We start from the raw sequence: 20,247 nt of genomic DNA, 5'->3' as shown, positions 1-20,247 counted from the left end.
TAAAGTGGATAAATAAAACTTTGTGTCAATCCTAATGTTCACAAAGTTCAAATTCTACAGCCAACGCTGCAAAAGGTTGGGAAAATAAACACTCATAACAGTTTTGGATACCTTGATTTTACCAGCTGTGTGTCGGTGACGCTTCTCCACCTGGATCCAGGCGTCAGGGACATCTTTGGGGGCATTCAGAGTGGGGGGCACCTCTTGTCTGCTAGCTTGGGACTTCTCTGCGGCGTCTTCGAGCTCCGGGGGCTGAGTCAGGATCTCTTTCACTGCCAATGAAGCTATGGACACAAATGCGTAAAGGTAACAATTAACTAGTGTGTAACTATTAACACAGGCAAATATTTTGATCGTCAACTAATCACCGATTAGTTTTGTGATTATTTGACTAATCAGTTCATATATAAATCCCATTGACTATTGTACATACAATGGGTATCAGGGAATAACATTTCATTAATAAAAAAAGTTAAAAATGAAAGCATAGATTAAGAATGTTTTTTTGCTTTTTCCATTTTTGCTTAAAAATAACGTTTAAAATACATTTCATTATGATGCCAAATGATTTTGATAGTAAACTTATTACTGACTGATTTTGTAATTAATCACGTAGTTCATATTCACTATTTATTATACAAAAATCAGAGAATACCAACTGTATTTTCCACTTGTTTTTGAAAGATACATAGAAATTTTAAAATAGATTTAAAAAGAGATGTTTTTTTCCCCTTATTTGTATTTAACTTTTTTATTTATTTATTTTTATTATCTCTTTGTGTGCATTCGGGAATGCCTATTGGTGAATCCAACAATGTCAAAATCGATTATTACTAGGAGGGGCTGGAAGTGAAAGAATTATTTCTTTAAACCCCATACAGTTAAAAAGGTTTGAACAGCTGCTAATAAGTGTTTCCTATGTAAATTTGTCTAACTTCTACAACACAAACTGTGTGCTGGGCTGGGAATAAATGAGTTATGGTAATAAAGCTTGCATTTATGTCCACTGCAATGATCACTGTCCCTGAAAAGGGTTTTAATATGTTGGCCTGCGTTTTTTAAACCATTTATTTTCAGATTTTGCATGACTTTAATGTTATCTGTATATTTTAAAGAAATACTTTTTTAGGGTGGTCTGGTTTAGGTTCTTCACTATGACCAAGTCATCACCCCCTTAAAATATTTGCCTAGTTATTTTTTCATCTTTTTGAGGAAAAAAAAATGAACCATTTGTTGAATGTATAATATTGGGACCACAAAGGCAAAAAAAAGAATCCTACATTTTTTTAGCAAGATTTGTAAGATCGATGTCCTATTCACAAACATACTCAGCAAATTACTTTCAAGCTTAATATTAATTCAACTTGTTAATATGAAAATTCAACAGAAATAGTTTTATATTTGATTATTCAATTGGGATCTTTGGCCTTCATTCAAAATATGGTCAAAAACATTCTTTAGAACAAAAGTGGAGAAGATGATGCATCTGTGTGATTCTTTTCAGCAAGATGTTGTAATAATGTCAAATTTACCATACAGACGCTCCCCTACTTACGAATATTCAAGTTACGAACAACGGTACATACGAACATGTCTGCAAATTGCATTTATGTCGAAAAATGTTCGCATGTTCGAATTTGTATTGCGCGCCTTTTTCCGAGTAGTGCTTCTTTCAGCCGCTAATTCCGACGCCTGGCGCTGTGAGAGCTCAGCTCACCCAGCATCCACCTTCCTCTGCCCAGTTCGTTGCAGTGCGGAAGTGCAATATGTATTTCCAGCGCGCAAAGAGCCTTTTTAATTTTTATCATTAAATATATAAATAAATAATAAGTATAAGACATTTATTCCCAAGAAATAATTGAAATTTTGTGTTTCCCCAGAGTGGTGCATCTGAAGTCATCGTCAAAAATTCTAATTTAAGTATAGAACAGAAAAATGAAAAAACGAAAACGTGGAAAAAACAACAAAAAAAGATAGAGAAAAGAAAACACGGTTTTAGAATGAAAAAGTAGAGACTGAGGGTAAAAAAAATAGATATAAAAATGCATGAGGAAATAACACAATCATGACAGGTTTCCAAAGCGAAAACAGAACAGTGCATCACTGACCAGCCTGGGGGAGGGTCACGCTCTGTCGGGGGATGAACTCAGGACAGTGGATCAGTTGCGAGAAGTCGGTTCTGGGCGAACTGGCTAGGGGTGGCGTGAGTGGTGGGAGCGCCGGGATGGGCCAACGCTCAGGCTCCACTTTGCAGCGCACCTTGTCATTGTCCTGCAGCTCCACTTCTTTGCTGTTTTTCAAGGCCTGCCAGAGGGGATGAAGGGAGGGAGGGGTGCCCATGTGAGGCAGGCAGCCACCATAACAGAGACTGACGATGTTGTAATACCTCCACGATAAGGCCTACATCGGTGGTAAGCGCCTGCACGCGATGGAAGCTGGCAATTAGCGAGATCGGCAGGAACCCCTGGGCGTCCATCTTTCTCCTCAGGAAAAAGTCTCGCTCCAGGTTGTGCAAGCTAAAATAGTACTCACTGAAAATATACAACAAACCAAACGTCACTTTCATGCTGAGCTAGATAACTGCTTTCCTGTCAACATTTTGTCAACTTTTAAATCCGATCGCCATATTTGACCAATAAAAATGACACCAAATTATTATGAAAGGACCTGGGAAAAAGGAAAATATTATCACAGCACAGGAAAAAAGAAAACTGAAAATTCAAACTAAAATATGGAGGGAAAAAAGGGGAATAAAGATACATTATGGAGGCCAACGAAAATGAGTGTAAATAATCACTTAAAGAAAAATATTAAACTGAAAATAATCAAAAAAGGAAAAAATAAACTGGAAATATATTGAGAGAAAAAGGGGGGGAAAGGCAGAGCAATAATGTAAACACAAAACTAGAATAATATAAAAAATTGAAAACTACTAAAGGAATTAAAAAAGATATGTAGAATTGGTGTAAAATAGTAAAAAAATAAAAAAGTACTAAAATGATCAGAAAAACGCCACAACTGACAAGCACAAATACGTTTTTTCACTTTTTCATTTAAATGAATCCTCCATGTCATCAAACTGGTGCGATGTTAATGTAGTAAGAGTGGCTGAGCTCACATTTGTCGTTTGATGTACTCCTTTAGAAGCTTCTCATCCACAGTGTACATCTGCATTTTATTTCCGTCATCGTAATAGTAAACCATGCCGCTTCCAAACTCCACACTTCCACCATCCGTCCCGTCACGGTAACCCTGTGAATACTCAAAGCGACCTGGGAACAAAAAGCAGGGTAGCGATAATGGCGGACAAAGTTGGCCATTTGTCAAATTCCGATCAATTGTACTCGTTTTGTTAAGTAGAAAAATCTCAAAACTAAAAGACAAAGGGGCAGGCGAAGGGCGCTCAGCAAATAAAGAAAAAAAATAAGTTGAGAAGGAAAATAATAGCAGGAAATAAATAAGAAGAAATCCCAACACTTTCAATTGAAAACAAAGAAGATTTCAACAATTGAGAAAAGAGAAAAAAACAAAAGAAATGGTGACAAAACGGACTAAATAAAAAGAAACAATACAAATATAATAAAGTGGAAAAAGAAATATGTGGAATCCAGCAAATAATTCATGGATAGCTAAGAACACAAAATTTAAAAAAGTAATCTATAAAAACAACAACAAAATGAAACTAAATAGGCACACTGGAAAGCAACCGCCATGTTCCTTATTGCTACGGACAACGCACCTCTGCCGCGACCTCTACCACGTCCACGTCCTTTGCCTCGGCCTCGAACGCCCCCACGGCCGCTGCTTTCGATCCTCGGGTCGTCTCCTAAGTCCCTGCGCCAACCTGGCAAGCAAACAAACAGCAGTTCAAGTGCCATGGCTTTATTGCGATCCCGGCGCAGCCATGATGTGTTCATTCAAGAAAACCAATTAAATTTCAATCATTTCTTTGGGCAAGCGCCCAACAAATGTTGGGGAAACTAGAAGCTTTGGTCTGCCAATCAGGTAAAAAATATATATAAATACCGTATTTACTCGCATATAAGCCGAATTTGTCACTAAAAAAATGACTGAATCGAGAGTACGGCTTATGTGCATATAAAAAGACGACATGACGAAATCGATTGCAGTAATGAACCATCAAAAAAATTAAAATCAAGATATTTCAACATTAGAAGACACTTCGCCGTGACATCTTAAAGTTCTTCTTCAACAAAAGTATTTTGTTCTCATGAGATAGACATTTCTTTTTTAAAATTGAATAATTTGATATTTTGCATTTACAAAGTCAGGCACATTAAATTGCTTATGGTATTGACCCTGATAATGTGTATTTGATTCACCCTTATGATATTGACCCTAATAATGTGTTTTTGATTCATCCTTATGATATTGAGCCTAATAGTGTTTTTGATTCATCCTTATATTGACCCTAATAATGTGTTTTTGATTCATCCTTTAATTGACCCTAATAATGTGCTTTTGATTCATACAGTATGTCAGAAATACCACATGCAATGATTTTTCTTAAGATATTCCCTTCAAAGTAACGCATTTGTACACCTATTAAAACCATAAATATGGAGGTGAAAATTGTGATACATCAGACAGGTTATACGCGAGATATTGTAAAATTAAACAATTTTAAGGGTATGGCTTATATGCGATAAAATACGGTATACATTTGCTACACATAAACAGATTTCAGGCAAACTACAAAATGGGAAACAGTAATTCTTTCATACAGATTGGTCTACTACAAAAGCAGGTCTGTTGAGTTACAGTAATACCTTGACATACCAGAGCCCCAACATCCGAATTTGACCTTGAGCTATGAGACAAATTTCGATATACGAGCATACGCGACAGCCAAATGGCCAGGCCGCGAGAGGCTGCTTTTGATTTCACTTTCTCACCGCATCTCCCTCGTGCAAAGATGTACGAGCACACTGGATGGAGCGTTGCATTTTTTCCGGATTGTTTATTGTGTTATTCGGTGCAGAACTAGGGAAGTGTTTGTGTTGAGGAATCTAAGTTCATTTAAATGAAATTCAAAGTTTGTTATGTTACGAGCGCATCCGTCAAGTCTCTCTCCCATCTGTGAACTCCCCGTTGCACTGAATAATGTCCCCTTATTGCACGGCAACGCGCTCGTAACCTAACCAAATTTAAATTAATTTGGATTACGATGCAGACACTCAAATATAAATTTAATCGAACCTTACACTAAACTTATTTCTAATAATGTTTTAAATTTGTATACCTTTCTTCGCTCGGCCGGGTTGGCTCTATTTGCCCCGCCTCCACCCTGACTTTCGCATGCAACAGAGATGTTTGCTTTCGTATTCCCTTCAAAATATTCCTAAAATGATGCACACAAATGTCCTCACAATAGGATAACGCACGGCCATTTGACAACGAGAAGTAGTATTTACGCCATTCGCACTGACTAACGGGAAAAAACACTGAAAAAATGCAACGCTCCGCCCAGTGCTCACAGAGACATTACACGAGGGAGTTGCGACCGCAGTGACATTACGTGACGGAGTTGTGGGAAGAGACAGTGCCAATGTTCTTATGAACAGCCTCTCGCGTCCGCTGTCTGCTCGTCTATCAAAATGTCACGTATCTCAAGATAAATATTTGTTAAAAATTTTACTCGTATCTTAAATTGCCCGTATGTCGGGGCACTCGTATGTCGAGTTACCACTGTAGTTGATTTCAGGGTACTTAATTCCACATCCAGCTGCTTTTGGGCAATTCTTTAATCTGATCTAGTAGATTCTGGTCAATTCCTGGATGCATTTTAGCTCACTGATTCATAACTTTGAGGCAGCTGTCAGTCACACCCACTAAAATTTTGGTAATTTCTTGTAGAATTTGGAACATTTCTTGTTGATTTTGCATAACAGGCTCTTTATTTGGGTCCGTATTCGGTCTGTTTGCTGGCTGTTCCAGGACAAGAGGGAAGGAAGGAAAAATAGAAGGGAGGAAGGGAAGGAAAGACGGAAAGAGTGTAGGAGGAACGGGGTGGTTCTGGGGCATTTAAGACGGACAGAAAATTTCCATTGAAATTAATGGAAATTCTATGTTTTGTCTGATTTTGGTGGAACGGTACATTTTTTACTTACACTGTTTCTTTGAAATGTTTTAGCCCCCCAAAATACCGGTTAGGTTTCCTTACTGTCATAATTCCATGTGTGGGATGCATTCTCATTGTTAAGAGTCATCTCATGAGGCTAATAAGGGGAGAAGATGCATTTGACCAAACTTTGGACGTGAGAAAGCCAACTTACTCCGGGCGGTGCTGTTGTTGACATGCAGCGCATGAGGGGGCGGCGTCGGATCGGGTAAGTCACCGCCTGGTTCTGCACGGGAGGGCTCTGAGGCCCCGCCGGGCGTCCCACTGGGCGTCCCACTGGCATCGCCGTCGTCCCGGGCGGAGTCTTCCAGCGGCAGGGACACCCACTTACGTTTGTTACCTAGCGATGGTTGCAAAGCAACACACACTGCTGACACCTTTCGGCCATCTTGCGCCCATGAAACTGCCACTGCGGTAGCCGCATTTCACAAAAGCTTGACATGTTTGGGATTCCTCGTGGAAGGAGTGGCAATCAATTGCGTTGTCTACTCTTTGTGACACACTTTTCAAGAATTTGACACCAGCTTTTTACTCGTTACGCAAATTTACCAAATGGCATGAAAGTTGTGTAGGATATTACTATCAAATTAGTTCACTGTTTTGCTATCATTCAATCATGTGCCTGTTTTTATCCTTATACTGTGAATCTAAAAAAAGGTTTGCAACTAAAAGACGCGCAATCCATTTTAAGCGGCAGCAAGAAGGATGGTTCAATTTCAGCCCTCCTATTTGAAACAGATTAGAGGTCTATCGGCATCAATGGAAGCCAATTAAATACTAGGATTTGTTCAATTATACCAATACGGGTAGAGGTAGTAAATGAAATGTGGAGTTGACAGGTGCAGTAGCTCAGGACTTAAAATATAATTAAATACATTGTTATTCATTCTATGTGATTACAAATTTCAAAATTTTAAATTGTTGGGTTTCATTATTTTTTTTAATCAATTTTATTGCATTTAAAATGCTCAAATTTAGCAGTGACGTTATTTTTATCTAAAAAGTGCTTTCGAAAATTATTAAAACGTGTTTTATTTTAAAATCGTGTTTTTAAAAGTCATCATTTCATTTATTCTTTAAAATGTCTTTTTGATTGAATTAATCGCTTAATTGTTGTATTGCCAAATAAGATGATTTAGTCAAATTGATTTATTCATAAAAATGATTTATGTTAATACTTTTATATTCCCTGAACTAACTAACTATCAATTTCAATGATCAATTTAGCTGTTTTTCTTTTTTTTTTTTTTTAAGATGCACAAATCCTGATGATTCAGGTCTTGACATTTGAGAAATTAAATTTTTGGGGGACAGGCAAGAGTCCAAGACCAGTTTGCATCAAAAGCCTCAAGTCCAAATGATGAAATTCGACGAAAAGCAAAGAAAACATGCTGTCAACATATCTCAAACTACGACGATACACTTATCCCATGCAGCATTCCTAACTGTCCAAGACCAGTTGGTATTTTTCTCACCTCCTCTCTTCTTGGGGCTGCCGCTCTTGGCATCCCGTCCCGATTCGGCATCGTCGCCATCTTGTGGCTGGGAAGACGTCTGGCGGTTCTCTTTGCTCTCGCCTGTGCCACCACCATTGTGGTGGCTGCTTTCAGACTTCCTGTCAGGTCGCTCCCGCTTTTTATCCCTCTCCCGACGAGACGTCGGCTTTTTGCCCGCATTGTTGCCACCGCTGATGTTGTTGTTGTTGTTGTTCTCCCCATTTTGTTGCTGTAGGACATGTACAAAGTGATGACGACAATATGATGGTCTTTTGAAGATATAGCTGCCACGTAAAAATTCACAATTACTGGATGACCACCTTAAATTGACAACATTTTTTTATCATCTTTGAATTCTTAAGACACTGAAACAGTGCATACACTAATTTCCGCTGATATTTATTAGCCCTGATTTTTTTTTTAAATGGAGGAAAAATAAATCATATAAAATTCACCACTTCCTGGTTTCAATACATTGTTTTTTATATTAAGTATTAAAAAAGATTGTCAGAAAGTTGTCAAAATTCACGCTGAAACTTGGAAGCAGAAGATGAAATGGTGGAAGTTAAGGCACCACTTCTTCGGCGCTAAAATGGGTGGCACTTAGTGGAGAAGATGTGAAATTTCACCGTAAAAGGATAACGACGCACCAAATAATACAAAAAGCATGTGTGTGGATATGCTGCTGGCTGGCTTGATGAGCCAGCCTTAATCTACAAGTTCGACCGTCCTCATGCTTTAAAAAACAAGAACAAAACATCCCTGTCTATCTACTGGGTGAGCAACAGGAAAGCCTGGATCACGAAAGCACTCACAAAAAGGACCAGAGTAATCCCTTGATTATCGCGGTTAATGCAGACCAGACATGCCCGCAATGAACACAAAAACCGCGAAGTAGGGTCACCCCTATTATAACTACCGTATTTATTCACATATAAGCCAACTGCGCATACAAGCTGCACCCCTAAAATGTCCTTAAAATTGTTGAATTTTACAATTTCTCACGAATAAGCCATCCCAATTCACAATTTTCACCTACCATAGTTATGGTTTTGATGAGAACCCGATGCTTTTTAATGACATAAAATACTTTTTTTTTAATCAGAAGTTTAAGATGTGGTGTCCGAATTGCTTTTAATGTCGAAATATCTCGATTATTTTTTATTGTTCATATTACTGGAATAGTTGTCACATTCGAACAAGAAGTAAAAAGAAAAAAAATCAAAATCAGAATTTTGTTTCATTTCATAATCATAAATGTACAATTGTTTACTTTCTGTGTTCAGAGAGGGTGTTAGCACAGCCAGGAAATATGCCCATTGCGCTATACGTACTGTTCACCAAGTCATTAGCATACACATTACGCGGGTATCAAGGTTTATATTTTAACAATGGACCGCAAGACATTCGATCAGCCTGAACTATTGTGATGCGCTGTCATGGTAAACGCTATGGTCAGAGCACGTATATACGGTAAGATGGAGGCCCCTCGAGCGAGCAACAGCAAAAACAAGTGTACTCACGTCTGACCAGTCTGAGCACATTTAACTATAGTAAGATGAACGTGCCCTGAGCGAGCAGTAATAAGAACGTGAGTTTTTTTCACGTTTTATGCAAAATACGTTTTTATTCCCCTGAATTATATTCATAGACATCAAAATACATTTTGTTTAGTAAATAAATGACCGTATATTGCCGCAGTCTATTGTCGTGACGTCACCAAGACACCATTTTTTGTCGTGACGTCACCAAGACACCATTTTTTGTCGTGACGTCACCAAGACACCATTTTTTGTCGTGACGTCACCAAGACACCATTTTTTGTCGTGACGTCACCAAGACACCATTTTTTGTCGTGACGTCACCAAGACACCATTTTTTGTCGTGACATCACCAAGACACCATTTTTTGTCGTGACGTCATCGAGTCATCATTGTCAACGGTTCGGGCGTGCCGTGTTATTATGCACTTTTTATTCATTCATTTTTTCATTTTTTTTGTCCGACAAAAGTGGCTCATATGCGGGTAAAAACGGTAATTTGATATTTTACATTTACAAAGACAAGCATATTAACTTTCTTATGATATTGACCATAAAAATATGTTAAATAAATTAAAATATATATAGAGACGCTCCCCTACTAACGAACAAGTTACATAAGTTGAAATTGTTCAAATTTAAGTTAATTCAGTGCGATATTTTGTATTATAATTCATGTTTAAGGCCTATAAAAGTATATTGAAGGTTTATATAAGTGCATTTGTTGGGTTTCAGGCTTGTATAAGTAACCAGCATTGGTTTGTATGTGTATATATATATGTGTATATATATGTGCATATATATGTATATATATGTATATGTGTGTATATGGGTATATATATATATATAATGAGATTTTTAGGGTCTGTTCATTTGTTCACGACAACATGAACATTTGAATTTTGTGCAAACACAAGGCGCACACCAACTGATAGGACACAGCATCCATTTTAAAGAAAATGTTATACTTTCAACTGCGCCTTACAGGTGTGAAAATCCGGTACATACATTTAAATCAAAGATCCCGCGTGCCCCAGTTCACATAGATTGGACGTCCATCACTGTCAATTAGTTACAAGAGTGGATGCGGTAAGGAACACCAAGCTGTGATCTTACCTCTTTGGCCTGTTCACCAGGTGTTGGCCAGTTGGTGACGTCCCCAAAGTCCCCGGACTGGAAAAAAAATAGAGCAAAATGAGGTCAACATTTGTTGAGTTGGCCCGATGTTGACTTTAGACTTTCAAAGTTTGGACAAGCAGAGAATTTCGTTCTCAACCAACACATCCACGCTTACCTTAAATACAGTGGGGCAAATAAGTATTTAATTAACCACCAATTGTGCAAGTTTTCAAACTTAAAAAGACTAGAGAGGCCTGTGATTGTCAACATGAAAGACAATGTGAAAAAAAACTGAAAATCACATTGTTTGATTTTTAAAGAATTTATTTCCAAATTAGGGTAGAAAATAAGTATTTGGTCACCTACAAACAAGCAAGATTTATGGCTGTCAAAGAGGTCTAACTTCTAACAAGGTCTCCACTCATTACCTGTATTAATAGCATCTCTTTTAACTCATTATTGGTATAAAAGACACCTGTCCACAACCTCACTCTCTCATGCTCCAAACTCCATTATGGCCAAGACCAAAAAGCTGCGAAGGACACCAGAGACAAAATTGTAGACCTGCACTGTGCTGGGAGGACTTAATCTGCATAAGGTAAAATGCTTGGTGTAAAGAGATCAACTGTGGGAGCAATTATAAGAAAATGGAAGATATACAAGATCACTGATAATCTCCCTTGATAGGGGGCTCCATGCAAGATCTTACCCAAGATGTCAAAATGATAACAAGAACGGTGGGCAAAAAATCCCAGAACCACACGGGGAATGAGTGAATGACCTACAGAGAGCGGAGACCACAGTAACAAAGGCTACTATCAGTACAATGCGCCGGCAGGGACTCAAATCCTACACTTCCAGACATGTCCCCCTACTGAAGCCAGTACACATGCAGGCCCGTCTGCGATTCGCTAGAAAGCATTTGGATGATCCAGAAGAGGACCGGCAGAATGAGTTATGGTCAGATGAACCCAAAATCGAACCTTTTCGTGTTTGGAGGAGAAAGAATACTGAATTGCACCCGAAGTACCCACTGTGAAGCATAGGGTTGGAAGCATCATGCTTTGGGGCTGTTTTTCAGCAAAAGGGACCAGCACGACTGATCTGTGTAAAGGAAATAATGAATGGAGCCATGTATTGAGAGATTTTCAGGGAAAATCTTCCACCAGCAAGTCCATTGAAGATGAGACGTGGCTGGGTCTTTCAGCATGACAATGATACCAAACACACAGCCAGAGCAAGTCCAAGTTCCCCAACGACAGCCCCAAACCATCACTGCTCTAACGGAGATCTGCATGGAGGAATGGGCCAAAATACCAGCAACAGTGTGTGAAAAGCTTGTGAAGAGTTACAGAAAGGGTTTGGCCTCCGTTATTGCCAAAAAGGTACATAAAGTATTGAGATTAACGCTTGGTATTGATCAAATACTTATTTTCCAACAAAATCAAACAATTTGATTTTCATTTTTTTTCTACATTGTCTCTCTTGGTTGAGATTTACCCATGTTGACAATTACTAGCCTCTGTAATCCTGACAATTACAAGCCTCTGTAATCCTTTCAAGCAGGATAACTTACACAATTAGTGTTTGACTAAATATTTATTTGCCCCACTGTATATTGCTTCAATATTATATTTTACATAGATGTCTGAATTCGAAGAGAAATTCGACATTCAATCTTTCAAGGCCATGTCGTCAGTATCAGTAGGTCACAATTTTTCAACAATTGTCATTCAAAAAGGATATTTGATATTTTGATTATCATATCTTTTTTAATGTTAGTTTTTACTACCAGCAGAAAATATGAAATCATTCAATAAAAATAAAATATGTAAAATAGAACTTGTCATTTCCTGATTCTTTTTAAAAGATAATTAAAAATTTAAATTAAATAGTTAATCTCATTAAAATCGTTTGAATTAGAGGCTTTTGAATTAGAGTAGTTAGCACATCAGACTCACAGCTCTGAGCTCCTGGGTTCAAATCCAGGTCGGTCCACCTATATGGAGTTTGCATATCCTCCCACATTCCCAAAAAACATGAATGGTAGGCTGATTGGACACTCTAAATCCAAATTAATCTAAATGTAATTTAGAGAAGGTTCAAAAATTTCATAAAAGATATAAATTAAAAATGTATGATTAAATAATGTGTGTATTTGCATACTCTATGAAGTGTCTTGAAAAGGTCACTGTGAACATGTGCGGCTGTGAAAATGTCTGGTGGGAAGGTCAAAAGCTGACTGCTCTGGTGACATGTACAAAAGGGTGGACGAAGACGATAGCGAGGCAGCAGTAAATGTGTTTGTTATTACAGAAATCAAGCATTTTGCAGGACGGTACACGTACACTTATATATCTTTACGCGAGGGAGAGGAGTCAAGAATAGGGTGCGATGCATTTCTAATAAAAAGCCTCTCGCATTCCACATCACCCGGACGGCCGCTTGGGAACCATCTCATATGTTCATATCTCAGGGCAAAAATGTATTGGTAATTTTCCTCATACCTCAAATTTGTCATATATTGGGACACTCGTATGTCAAGATATTACTGTACATACATATAAATAAACACAGAGCTAGCTGCCAACCTCAGTCAACCCCATTTCAGAATATAAAATGTAAAAAAACTAATGTAGGACAATATAAATCCAATTGTTATTTATGTCTTTACATTATTCCAAATATTGTGATTTTTGCATAGTATATTTGTTGTCCATTAATTAGCAAATTCAAATTTCCACAACATTAACATACCATATTTTATCACATATAAGCCATACTCGTTGCTTTAAAAAATGATTTGACTCCAGGGTACGGCTTATATGTGCATAAAATAGACTTCACATGCAGTGTGTGTGTGTGTGTGTGTGTGTGTGAGTGAGTGAAAATATGTGCCGCGTTGCATTTTTACAGTTTTTAATTCGCTTAATGGGGGGAATTGCAATCATTAATAAGGAGAGAATTTCACCGAGGTAGACAGGTACAGTTGTGGTCAAAAATTTACATACACTTGTGAAGAACATAATGTCATGGCCCTCTTGAGTTTCCAGTTATTTCTACAACTCAGATTTTTCTCTGAAAGTTATTGCAACAGATACTTCTGGTTTTCTTTGGGTTATCTTGAAGAATTTGAAGGTAATCTTCCTTCATTATCCCATTTACTCTGTAAAGCACCAGTTCCATTGGCAGAAAACAGCCCCACGGCATAATACTACCACAACCGTGCTTGACGGTAGGCATGGTGTACTTGGGGTTAAAGGCCTCACCTTTTCTCTTCCAAACAGCTCAATTTTTATTTTGTCTGACCACAGAACTTTCCTTCAGAAGGTCTTATCTTTATCCATGTGATCAGCAGCAAACTTCAGTCGAGCCTTGAGGTGCCACGTTTGGAGCAAAGGCTTCCTTCTTGCAAGGCAGCCCCTCAGTCCATGGAGATTCAAAACACGCTTGAATATAGACACTGACACGCGTGTTCTAGCAGCTTGAAATTCTTGGCAGATCTGCTTTTTGGTGATTCACAGTTGACTTCACCCTCCTGACCAATTTTGTCTCAGGAGCAGGAGATAGCTTGTGTTTTCTTCCTGATCGTGGCAGTAACAAAACAGTCCCATGCACTTTAAACTTCCAAACAATTGTTTGCACTGTTGCTCTTGGGATCTGCAGCTGCTTTGAAATGGGTTCAAGTGACTTTCCTGACTTGTTCAAGTCAATGATTAGCTTTTTCAGATCCATGCTGAGCTCTTTTGACTTTCCCATTATATCTTTTGTGGGCGTTTTCATCCAATGAGCCCTATTTAAATGGCCTCAGAGAAGTCACCAGCTGTAGTCACTCATAATCACTCACCAGAAGTTAAGAGGCCATGCTATGAAGCGCATTTCACTGACACAACTTTCTAAGTCACCAAAATTGCTAATTCGTGTTGCGGTATGTATATTTTGCCCCAGCAGATTTGATCACTTTTTCTATTAACCCATAATAAAGTCATAAAAGAATAAAATTCATGAATGTTTTTTGTGTCAAAGAAGCATCTGTTCCAATCACTATCAGAGAAAAGTCAGAGTTGTAGAAATAACTGGAAATTCAAGAAAGCCATGACATTATGTTCTTCACAAGTGTATGCATACTTTTGACCACAAATGTATGTTAGAGAGAATTTTGAAACATGGATAGTGGTTGTTGTGAGACAGCCAATTGAATTGAATACTTTTGTTGTCATTATATGATAGAATGAGAGCGATGAAATGAGACCCCAGTAGAGGGTAGCGATGTTATAAAGTGAGAATCAATCCAGAGCTGCCAAACACAGAGAATCGTATTTCAAAATGGGTAAAGAGAATTTTCAGATTTTGGGAGATTTTTTCTTAATGCCATTTAATATAACTAGTTCTAATTTTAAAGTCGTTTTTTGGATCATTATATCACTTATTTTTAAAAAAGAGATCGAAACAACATTAATGATTTTAGAAAACTTTATCACACAAAATTTGTGAATGCAATCATGTAAAAATATGTGGCAACCAACATTTTCAATACAAAAATGAATAATGAAAGACCTACAAATTTTATACCACATGCAAATGTAATCAATTTTTTTAGTTTAATTAAATTTCTCAGTTTCACCCTTGGCCTCCTTTGACTCCTCCCTTGAATTTTTCTGTTCATAGGAAGCTGCTCCTGCCAGTTGCATGTCCATCTTTACCAAGCATGACCTCAAGTGTGCTTCCTCCCATTGACATCATGAAATCTGTCCTGATCTTCCCCATAGCACTAAAAACACGCTCACATGTGGCATTGCTATGGGGAATCAAAAGTATGCCCAGTGCAATCTTTGTTATGTTAGCATATTTTGGGTGTCCAGAGCTCAGTGTTCTCGTTACCTCTGCGTCCTGCGTCTGATACGCACAGCTTTTCTTCCAGACGCACAATTTCAAGTAATGTGCTTTTTTCGGACGCAAAGAAATTTTTATCAAAAAAAAAACCAAAACACATATATCCGATAGCAAACCAATTTATTCCACATAATCTTTGCGAAATAATTCTCGCGTGAACGAGACTAGCAGACACTAGTAGACGAAGGAGAGAAAGCGATAGCAAGAGTTTCGTAATAGTGTAAGAAAGATAAAAAATGTTTCAGAAAAAGCAAAACAGTCTGGATAGTTATTTCGCAGTTAAAAAATACAACTAGTAAGAAAAGAACTGCAGAAGATTCGATCGATGATCATGAAGCAAAACGGGGGAAGCAAGGAAAAATACGCACATTTCAAAAGACTTTTGGCTGCAAAGAGAGGAGGATCTACGAGCGGAAAGACTAGTACAATGATAAATAAACCCTAACCCTAAACCATATAATAAATAAATTAAATCTGAATGTTTATATATCGTTGCTTATGTTTTATTTGCATCCGTAGTATGTTGGGACTCGTGACAAGTTTCCTGGGACGCACAGTTTTCAGACAAGCGAATCCCTGGGACTCGCAGGGTGCCAACTGTAAAATTATCACTGCGAGCTGTCTTTTATTTCTCCTACTAGTCCCCATTGCACATTTGCTCTCTCCTGTACTCTAATGTTCCCTAGCTCCCCAACTTGCAGGCAGCTGAATTTTTCTTCCAAGGCATCAACTTCACAGTCAGGCTTCATGCATGGGAATCTGTTGATGAAGTACCTTACACCTGTGAAAGAACCTTTTTTTGATGATCTTGAGATCAGCCACCTCAACATGTTTGAGCAATTCGACCTTCATTGGAAATTTTTCTTTTACATATTTCACTGTAGTTTTATATAACTTTGTCACACTTGTCCGGATGGCAGTCAATTTTTTCAGGCAGTTTTTGCTATTTCATGTACTGACGAACATTCTCACCAATACAAAGTCTTTCATCCTTTTTCTCAAATGGAATAACCTTCTCATAATTCAATTTCACTTCCAACAAGTCTTTGTAACGCAAAGCAACAGTTTTCATAAACTTCACCATCAGTTTCAGGTAGAAGTCTTTCATCAGTCTTGTGATTTTGTGGATTAGATGTTTCCAACTGTAGTGTCATGATTAAGGTTGTGAATAATTCCAGTATATAGCTCAGAAAAAGCCTGTAGCAGAGAGCAGTTTGGCTACAGAGAAACTTGTATGCTCTGGCTGGTCTGCTGTTGTGCTGTTGAGATTTCTTCTACTCTTCCCCAAAAAAAGACTTTAAAGACTTCCTCAATACAAGGACACGGCTTCATTGAAAGCCACCTCGTGGGAATGTATTTCTTGACCATCAAGTTTGTCATCCCACACAACTCCGCTTCAATCTTTAACTCCATGTGACGTTTTGCACTATTCTTAAGTTGGTAATAAATATCCACAAGCACATCATCGACTGGTAGTACATTTGTTGAATTTTTGGCAGCTATGTGCAACAAATGGCAAATTTGGCCCGCAAAAAAGAGGCTATCGTTCTCTTCCTTGACATGGCCGAACACCCAAGCTTGCCCACTTTATATTATTGGAGCATTATCACTGACTAGTGTAACACAATTTTCCCAACTGAGATCATATTTCAGCAACTCTGCACTGAGTGTTAAACATGTTACGGCCATTTGCAGACGCTTCTGTAACCACCAGAACAGATAAAAGTGATGTTTAAAATTTCTGGTTTGCACTGAAATGTCGCAACACTACTTATCAGAGTTGTTGTTACTGCCGCCCATACAGAGTGTGAAAAATCCTCTTGCATTAGCAGCAATACAACTTGAAATATTCTCCGCTTTTTTGCAACATTAAGGCTTTGGTCTATGTGCGGGCAGATGCATAGTCTTTCACAATTTTTGAATCCGGAAAGAGGGCTTTGAATACTAGACCAAAATGATCAGTAGCACTCAGAAGCACATTATGGTCCACAAAAAAAAAAAATTGGCCATTTTCATTTCTGCTACACTTGGGTTGTGTTGCCGAGTATCCTCAGTAGCAGAGTTTACTCTAAGGGAGGTATAGATGGATTGCTGGTATTTCATCGATTCAGCCTTTGCTTTGTGATTTTTCCCAGACACGTGTTTTGTACTGCCACTGAGGTCACCATGATTTACGCATAAGTTTGCGTTGCAATCACAGTTCTCTCGTTTTCGCTTGGAAGCCATGGCTACAGTTCGTCTATGCTGCTTCAAAAATATATCATGACTCCACGCGATATCACATCCGTTTAGGTCATGTGGATGTAGTTTCAATTTGTGCCATCCTCAATCTGCAAATTTTGACTGAAAAAGTTATTAAAAGCAAACGTAACGTTTCAAAACACATTGCATCACACATTGTTTAATTTTTGTTATTTTCATAGTTTTTATAGAAAATGCAGACTTCATAATTTGCTATAAACTGACATAGCAAACTATGGCCGATTCTTAGTATTGGGTAGCTTTGCACAATACAATCGATCTTGGGGTTTTTCACCTTCAACAAAGACAAACATGGCTCCTTCTTGACTGTCCCAAAGAAAAAATAACGTTCGCCATTCTTGATGCAATCCCAGTGTAAAAATTAAACAAATAGAAGAAACTTTGGTCCACATTACCTTGCTGGATTTTCTGGTTCTGGGTTTACTGGCACGGACAACCTTCAGAGAGTTTTGCTGATCTGTGGAAAGATGATTGATTAGTTACTCGTGCTACGGGATTTAAAAAGCGGCATTTCACTATGCTCATTTGGCCAGGAAAAATTTGTTTTAGAAATCTCTTGCCCTGTGTGTGCACCATGTTGGAGCTGCAAACATCCTCTTGTATGTGGGTTACCAATGTGTGTGCGCGCAACAGAGAGGCCCGGGTGTGGCCTTCCAGTATCGTGGGGCCAGATAAGAGGCCAAAGGGCTGGCCTGAGTAAAACGATGCCGCCGACAAACAGTCAAATATAGCCACGTTAACCTTACAAACACTCGCAAGCTTTCACTCCAACATCGCTTGGATTTAACCAGCAACACGGGCCTCTAAAATCACGACAAAATTTGCAGTGAGTTTTCTGCATGCAGATAGTTAATGCTGACATTCCAAACAAGAATGTGGGTTTTAACAGCAACTATAGCATATACCGTTTACAACAGTTAAACTAAGTAAACACATCAACACATTTTTATCCCATAAGCCACTACTTTTTTCTCTCCCTTTGTACCCTGAGGGTAAAAACCCAACTGGTTTATTTGTTGCTGTATTTATTATTTTCTTTGTATTTATTCATTTATTTGATTTTAAAAATGAGCTCTTTATTTTAATTTAAAATAGTTTTCATTTCATTTTTCTAAGTCTGTAATGACGACAACACTTTTATGTTCTTGTGAATTTCCGCGCGCGCTCGGTGTGTATTATATTCTTCAGATATTGATAGCGCCATAGAATCTGAAGTCGTTTTAGGTACAAGTCAACTGGTTGAAGACCCTTGCTGCCCCAACTAAATGAACCATTTAGGTCAAAGCATTGATAATTTGACATGGTTTAAAAGAATGGATGTCCAACTTTTTCCGTGACTCTCCACAGCTACAACAACAAAGCTTGCAAAAAGTGTTGTCAGATTTCATCAAAATCTCAGGGAGATTTAGAAAATAGTACTCGACCTTATGCTATATGCCTCTACAAAAGAACCATTTTAAAAGGCTGGATATCCACTGTTGAGTCATAGCAAACAATAGTAACAGGTTTGAAAAATCCCAACTGTATTTAAACATATCCAAGACTGTCTGCATGTACTTGTCAAAAAGACTGACAACCCAAAGTAATTCCATCGTTTTTGTCCAAGGTAAAACAATAAATGTAGGCCGAGAATTGATATAGCTCGGAATCACTCTTGACTCACAACGGGTCTTAAAATGACAAATAAAAAAACAGAGAAGAATTAAATTTGTCCAACTATAGGTTCATTAGAAACAATGTAACTCCCGAGTCAACAAATCTGTATTTTGACACTGATATCACACAGGAATTACTGCCCAAAAAGTTGGTCATCGGCCTGCAATACAACACTAAAACTAATTGAAATTGTTTATAAGAAAAGCTCTGAAAGTGTTGGACAGAAAACCAAAAACTTACCATCACTGTCAGACAGCGGCGGTCCGTGAATTTTCTATTTTTTATTGCAACTACAGCTGCGACATAAAAAAATCAACAATAATAACATCATAAAATTGAAATATTATTTAGGAATATAGCCATATTTTACTCGACAAAAATCCTTTTTACCTGTACACAATATCCATCCTTTCTTTCCTCCTTTTCTATCGCCATCGAAGCTAATGCTTAAAGTCAAGCCTATCCTTTTGTATTTCTGGCAAACGTTTTTATTCAATTTAGTGCTGAAAATGTTCATTTCCGCTTGTGGCTTGTTTGCTTTGGAGTTGTCCTTTCTTAATGATGTCCAGCTTTTTTTTTTCTTGAAAACTCCGTCTTGAAAATGGTTTTGACAGTAAATTTTCTCCTCCTTCAGACATTGCGGTTTGACAAAACCGCTATTAAATCAACAATTTGCATCGCTTTAGATGTTTGATATATTATTACTATTACAAGGTTAAAACCAAAACATGATGAACGTTTTATCATAGATTATACTATTACGAGGTTCAAATTGTGAGTCAATTAGTTGCTTTTTTCTCTAACATGAACATGTCTGGCTTGTAGGGGATCAACTTTAGGCGACATAAAGTCTGTGTAAGCACATTTTTTTGCGTAATAGGAGATTTGAGTAATATTTGGAGAAAAGTCATAGAATTATGCGATCAAAAACATTACATTACTTATTTTTGGCATCACTCGAACTGGAAGTTGGTAAGGGTTTGCCGCAGACATCAACTTTTTATGACATTAGATCAGTGTGAAAAATTAGATTTCGGAATAATCTTAGTTTTATGTGATTCCTGCTGATAAAACTTTAACGAGAATGACAAACGTTAATATAAGCAACAGTTTAAATTACATGATTTTCAGATGGAAGT

General features: G+C 37.8%; 1 protein-coding gene across 3 annotated transcripts in view; it reads right to left on the bottom strand.

Moving 5' to 3' along the window:
- larp1b (La ribonucleoprotein 1B) overlaps positions 1-20,247 on the bottom strand; it is a 29,000-nt gene that overhangs the window by 7,344 nt on the left and 1,409 nt on the right. For 2 of the 3 annotated variants that reach the window (XM_077730483.1, XM_077730484.1), the window contains exons 2-10: positions 17,848-17,909; positions 10,295-10,351; positions 7,618-7,867; positions 6,297-6,482; positions 3,740-3,844; positions 3,119-3,272; positions 2,387-2,531; positions 2,109-2,304; positions 112-284 (exon numbers count right to left, since the gene is read on the bottom strand). In XM_077730483.1, the coding sequence (XP_077586609.1) occupies positions 112-284; positions 2,109-2,304; positions 2,387-2,531; positions 3,119-3,272; positions 3,740-3,844; positions 6,297-6,482; positions 7,618-7,867; positions 10,295-10,351; positions 17,848-17,909 (1,328 nt within the window). The remainder of the gene's footprint in view (positions 1-111; positions 285-2,108; positions 2,305-2,386; positions 2,532-3,118; positions 3,273-3,739; positions 3,845-6,296; positions 6,483-7,617; positions 7,868-10,294; positions 10,352-17,847; positions 17,910-20,247) is intronic. The other variant, XM_077730485.1, reaches the window with a different exon arrangement.

Source organism: Stigmatopora nigra, chromosome 13, assembly GCF_051989575.1.
Source record: "Stigmatopora nigra isolate UIUO_SnigA chromosome 13, RoL_Snig_1.1, whole genome shotgun sequence".
Taxonomy (NCBI): Eukaryota; Metazoa; Chordata; class Actinopteri; order Syngnathiformes; family Syngnathidae; genus Stigmatopora; species Stigmatopora nigra.
The sequence above is the reverse complement of the archived record's forward strand: the minus strand, read 5'-3'. Positions and strand labels throughout refer to the sequence as shown.